This window comes from Etheostoma cragini, chromosome 14, assembly GCF_013103735.1.
Source record: "Etheostoma cragini isolate CJK2018 chromosome 14, CSU_Ecrag_1.0, whole genome shotgun sequence".
NCBI lineage: Eukaryota > Metazoa > Chordata > Actinopteri > Perciformes > Percidae > Etheostoma > Etheostoma cragini.
In genome coordinates, this window is record NC_048420.1 from 22,661,121 (window position 1) to 22,667,582 (window position 6,462).

At 40.9% G+C, this 6,462-nt stretch overlaps 1 protein-coding gene across 2 annotated transcripts in view; it reads left to right on the forward strand.

Moving 5' to 3' along the window:
* The window catches only part of LOC117957044 (galactose-specific lectin nattectin-like), a 10,386-nt gene extending 3,958 nt beyond the window's left edge, over positions 1-6,428 (forward strand). For both annotated transcript variants that reach the window (XM_034892568.1, XM_034892569.1), the window contains 4 exons: positions 70-234; positions 2,589-2,740; positions 5,311-5,435; positions 6,216-6,428. In XM_034892568.1, coding sequence (XP_034748459.1) covers positions 70-234; positions 2,589-2,740; positions 5,311-5,435; positions 6,216-6,366 — 593 coding nt within the window. In that variant the 3' untranslated portion in view covers positions 6,367-6,428. The remainder of the gene's footprint in view (positions 1-69; positions 235-2,588; positions 2,741-5,310; positions 5,436-6,215) is intronic.
* Positions 6,429-6,462: the final 34 nt, after the last annotated feature.

The following is a 6,462-nucleotide window of genomic DNA, read 5'->3' on the forward strand; positions in this document are numbered from 1 at the left end:
CGTGCGTGCGTGTTTGTGTGTGTGCGTGTGTGTGTGTGTGTGTGTGTGTGTGTGTGTGTGATATCCCAGTGGTTCAGATCACCTTGGTGTCCCAGTCCCAGTCCACCCTGCAGGAAACCAAGCTGAGAGATGTGACACACAGACTGGAGAAGCTCAACCAGTCGTACCGCCTCCTGTTCTCCCAGTATCCCGCTCTGAACCAGTACTGCCCGGTCAGCAACGCCACCACCGGGGGTAAGTCCTGTGTGGGTGGACTCTTTGGATCAGGGTTGATGAGGAGCCAAGATTTAGACCTCGGGAGGGAGGACATTTATGTAAAGGAAAGGTGTCCTGTCCTCCGTTCTACAAAGGGGATGCAGACTGTCAACAGGGGCCCTCACAAGAATGTATGGATCGATGGATAGATAGATAGATAGATAGATAGATAGATAGATAGATAGATAGACAGACAGACAGACAGACAGATAGATAGATAGATAGATAGATAGATAGATAGATAGATAGATAGATAGATAGATAGATAGATAGATAGATAGATAGATAGATAGATGGATAGATAGACACATAGATAGATAGATAGATAGATAGATAGATAGATAGATAGATAGATAGATAGATAGATAGATAGATAGATAGATAGATAGATAGATAGATAGATAGATAGATAGATAGTCCATTTATATTGTGAGATGTCACTGCCTCTCAGGGAAACTCCATTGAATAAATGAGGGGTTTAAAAGAAAATACAATTTAATTTTCCACAAAAACTTGTGTTAGAAGAGAAAAGGTCCGGAGTCCTCAGATGTTTAAACAAGGTCCTCGTTGGAAGTGAACAAAAAAGTCCCACAAAACAAGTAACCTGTAAACTCACAGGCAACAGATGCAAACTATGTAAACCCTGGATGTTTCTACAGAATATACATGGAGCCTCCTAGTGGTCGTACTTTGCATTTGTGAGTTTCCTGCTCCTTGCTCAGGTGTTTGCAATCTACTAAAGAGGAAAAAAGCTGATGGATACATCCTGAAGAAAGTTGTTCATACTACCACGCGTGAGTTCTTACTATCTTTAGATAAAGGCTTTTTTAACTGTTAGTCAGAAGGGTGCCTGGGACCTGGTTTCTGTTTTGAAGATGCATGTCAGTTTTGGTGTTTGGCATTGTTGATTTGGCTGACTTTAACATCAAAATGTGTGTGTCCGTAGACCCACAACTGGTCTGGATCAACAGTCCGTTTCCAGGATAATTGCCTGACATCCCTAACCTCCTGCTCTCCATGTGCTGCCGTTCTCAAAGTCCGCTTGCTTTGGGAAACAACAACATTCAAGCTTGAATATATATATATTATGTATATACAGTATATATATGATGAAAATGGCAAGTTTTTAAGAAGATTTGGATTGTACAAGGCAGGCCTGCTTTTAGGGACTTATTGTGAAGAACAATACACAAATTTACAAAGAACACATTTACGGCATTCACTCTGTAACTGGGACGTTTTGGGACTATAACAGAGGATTACTGGGGACAAAGTACACACGATGATACACTGGTGAGAGCAAATGAGGTTCAACCATGTATCCAGCTCATTTACTGTATATAGCTCACGTTACTGTATTGTGTGAACAGTTAATTTCATTTAACATTGGTTGTGGCGTTTTCTTTTGCGGGGTGGAGATGTTCCTCCAAAACAAGACGTGTTTGCAGAGCAACCGTCGCTGTGTCCGGATCTTAGCGCCACCCAAGACCTTTTTTTTAATTTTTAATGTATCTGTGGTGTGGCCAGACCTTACTCCACAGAGCTGTGGTGACGGGTCTGGCAAGGTTACACCAACCAACAATCAATCACACCTGCTTCACCTCATGGACTGCTTGGTTTAGCTCCTTTATACTGCATCAAAGAAAGAAAGAAAGAAAGAAAGTTCTGTAAAAGTACCAAGATGTCCACATCTGAAAATCCCTTTGGGGTTTCTGGTCAATGTTTACTTTGGGCGTGCAGCTAGAACACGAGGAAGTATTTGTAGAAAATCCCGTTTGAGCCAGCAGATCTGATTTGCATAGTGATTTGCAAAAGCACACAAAGACAGCTCAAGCAGGACCGTGTTTCATTTTGGAATCCGATAACACAAAAGTCTGCTTTTGTTTCTGTACCTGAAACTACAACCGTCCACTGTGCTGGACTTTAAGCATTCATTGTATTGCAAAATATATTTCAATTCACCCCTAAAATATTTTTTTTTTAAAACACTGTTGTACTACAGACATTAGACAACTTTTTGCACGATTGTCGTACTTTTGCTTAATGTACAGCAGTTTATTCTCCAAAACAAAACTCAGTGGAAAACATGTGAACATGATTTTAGTCTTTTTTTTAATATATTATGACTCTTTTGACACTTTAGAATTAGAACGAGTACTTTGTTATTTTCATGCATGAAAGGGCACCAAACAGCCCGACGAGGATGTTTTCACAGCTGGAAATGTCCCCACTCTTGACATTTCTGTTGTGGAAAGGTCATTTGCAGCTTGAGGCAGATTAAAACTCAATCAAAGGATAAGTCAACTCATGCGTCCTGGTTGTCTTTCACCCAGAGAGGGCGTGCAGACCGTGTCCAGCCGGCTGGACGCTGCAGGGAGACAAGTGTTTCCTGTTCAGTCAGGACAGGGCGGACTGGCTCAGCAGCCAGTACCGCTGCATGGCCCTGGGGGGCGCTGTGGCCACGGTCAGGACGGAGGAGGAACAGGTACACACACACACACACACACACACAAACACACACACAGTTTCTGCTACGTCCATAGGTGTCACTCACACTGAGGTCATGAGGACATGAGGACACCATCACTTTTTAAAAGCAAATTTGTTGACATGGGACATGTTTTTGAATGTGCAGAATATTTTGAACCTGAGCAGAAATCTTACTGAAACACATCTGAGCTATTACAGTCCAGCAGTTTGCAAAATGATTCAAATCCATTCATGTGTCTTTAATCACACTTTTTAACCCTTGTATGGTATTCGGTTCAAATTGACCCATTTCAAAATTTTACAGGAAGAAAAATGGTTCAGTATACATTTTTTTTCCTACCTGAAAATCAACGGCCTTACCTTATTTTCTCTGATAAATATGTATTCCTGACTCAATTCAGAACATTATTCTGGATATGGCCATTTACGTTTTTCCTGAGATAAGAATGATCACATAGTGGATTTTTAACATGAATCATAACCTTATGACATAAAAGGAACCACACTGCCATTTTTAATTGTGTTCTAGTAGAGACTGATTGCATTCAATAAACATTTATGTTATCTCAACTGTTTGAAATTGAGAAAAAGACTTTGTATTTGTTAATAGATTCTGAGGTAAAATTGGATTTCAGAATTGTTCTCAAAACCCCAAATAAGTAACGGGTTAATTTGATTGATAGTTTTCAATTTTGAGATGTTGGGCTATATTACTTCCATACGATGTATTCTTTCAGACTATTGGGAGGATTAAAACATCCAAAATATACATTTAGATGTTTATTTTACACTTGTCTATTTCAGCTGTATATGTCTCCTAATTTCCCTCATTAGGTAACGCCTTATTTGCAAATTTCCCAAAACTTGTAATACAGAAATAAATGACTTAATGTAAGTAATCATCTGGGGAAGATCCATGTTCATGTAGTTAATATTCACTTTATTCCACTGGAATGTCTTGCAAAATGTAAGATTCTTACAAACATGGCAACAATTTTTATTTTTTATGGCTATTGACAGTGTTTTCTGATTTATTGAGGGATGAGAAGAGAGATCCAAAATGTCCTCCGTGAAAACCTTTCACTCTAACATGTTAACAACAAAAGACTATTTTGAATCTCAATGGGCTGAACACACTTTACCCAATGTTCACTTACACAATGTTTTTCGACATATCCAACGCTCAGATTTCTGTTCTGGAAACATATGCAAATCTGCACATGTTTGACAAGAGATTTGCATATATAAACATTACATTTCAGAAAACTCGGTGGGAAAAATAAGGGTTTTACAATTTTTCTGAATAGCTAAAACACTAAACACCCTTCTCTGAGCCCCATGCTCAGCGGCCTAGACCCGTTCGTCGAATCAATCGCTGTTCAAGCAAATCTCTGAATCAGAATACATTCCCACTCGCTCTAACAGAGGGATGCACTTGTGATGCAACGTGTTCAACACAGGCCACAAAAGTTAAACACAACTACGACAAAAGTTGATCTACAGCAGAATGTTTGAAAGAGATACAGCGAGATGTAGTTTTATATCATCGCCGCGTGGATTTAGTGTTTTCCTTTACATAAATAAAGACATATTCACTATAAATCTTCAATCTTCTAATTCACCAGTGCACCAAATGAAGTAGAAGACTGACTATTTCCAGTTTTTCTCGTTTGCTAAGACACATTTATTGAAAGCTGCTCTCCTTTTCTCTGAACTGTGAACACAAATCCCAATTTTCAAGCTACAGTCACAAAACCCTTAACTCTTCTTGCAAAACAAAAACTTTCACCTCGAAACAGTTCAATCTGTGCTTTCGTCACCTGTGCTCACCATTACGCAGCACGGGTGCATCAAAATGAAAATGTGTTGGCAAGTTGAAAGAAAACCGGTGAAAGGTGCTTATGGTTTTGCAAAAAGAGGGATTGAGTGATCAGTGGGTTCAGGCAGCCGAGCATTTGGTTCAGACAAAAGGGTTCAGGGTTTTAGTCATTGAGAAACCCATATCAACCCAAATTAAATGGATTTTGAACCCTGCTGTTGGTCAGCAGCTCATCTTTTGACAGGAGCATGTAGGTGAGATCTCATCACCTCCTTTTGGGATGACTCCCGCAAGGAAATGGAAAATTCCAGCATTAGTTGTAGCAAGAAAAATATAGATTAAAAAAACAGTATAAAGACAACAAAATAACAGTAATAACAATAATAATAACAATAATAACATTTGTCAAATAAAGACAAAAAAGACCATAAATTATTATATATATTATATATAAGTGTCAGTGTTGAGTCCAGTGTTAAAGGGATAAAGTATTCGTGTTGTGATCAATTTAGAGCCCGCATATTTCACAGGCCAGGACTTCAACCAACCTGTTTTCTCACCTCCAAACCAACAAGACACCGCACGATGAATCCATAGTAATATCCCCCCGAAAACAATCTTTATTTATTTATTCAGGGTCCTACTGTCAGTTTAAATGAACCCTTGTGTTGTACGCCTGTTGAAAACCTGTTTTTATTAGTTGTCTCATCATCTGTCTCTCATCTGTCTCTTCTATTTCTTCTCAGTTGTTTCTGTGGCAGAAGGCCCAGAGTCTGAGCCAGGGGGACTCGTACTGGCTGGGCCTGAGGACGAGGGGGGATGGCGGGGGCTGGCAGTGGAGCAACGGCTCCCCGGTGGAGCAGGGCCCCGGGTGAGTGATGCCGGGGGGGGGGGGGGGGGGGGGGGGGGGGGGGGGGGGGGGGGGGGGGGGGGGGGGGGGGGGTGGTGTACCGGGACGAACGAGGCTCCTGAGCCGACGAACCACCAGACACTGATTTCCCTTCCTGTAGCTTTAGAGTCACGAGTGAAGATGTTTATGATTAAGAAAATCTACTGAGTCTGTCCAGGCGTACGACAGACGTTCCTCATGATTTACATATAAAAATATTTGTTTTTTTAATAAGAACATTGAAGACATTCAGACATTGAAGGAAACCATAACAGTAAAAAAACACGACGAAGACATCGAAATACGAAGCAACAGCAAGAAAAATGTATTTTTAATAAGAAACAACCCAGTAGCACATATTCAATGGGACTGTGTTCAGTTTATTTGTTTTGATATTATTTTTTAAACATTATTTGGTGGTAAATAATAGACCAACTTTATCTGTAAAGTGTCCTGAGACAACGTCTGTTATGATTTGACACTATATTTAAAATGTAATTAAATCAAATGCAATTTAAAAGGCTAAAGCTAACGTCTTCTTTGGGGGGGGTTTATCTTCTATTTTAATTATGAACTTAAAGCGACAGTCTCCTCTCACTTTGCATAATGCTGTGATTTCGTTTGTCTGAACCAGGGGAGGGTGGGCAGCGGTTTTAATTTCAGGATACATTTTCATAATGGAGGAAGAGCGGTTGCCATGGTATTTGATTACAGTAAAGCCTACGTTTCGTTTTTTCATCCATGCTCGCGTCTCCCCTGCAGGTTCTGGGAGCGCGAGCCCGACAGGACGGACAGCAGGGAGCTGTGTGGGCGTCTCACACCCGGAGACAACTACAGGAAGAGCTGGTTCACCTACAGGTGCTCCAACCTGCTGAAGAGGATCTGTGAGAGGAGGCGAGCTACGCTGCAGTGAGAGGAGGGGAGGGGATAGGAGAGGAGGAGAGGAGAGGAGAAGAGAGGAGAGGAGAGGAAACACGAGGAGAGGAGAGGAGGGAAGGGGAGAGGAGAG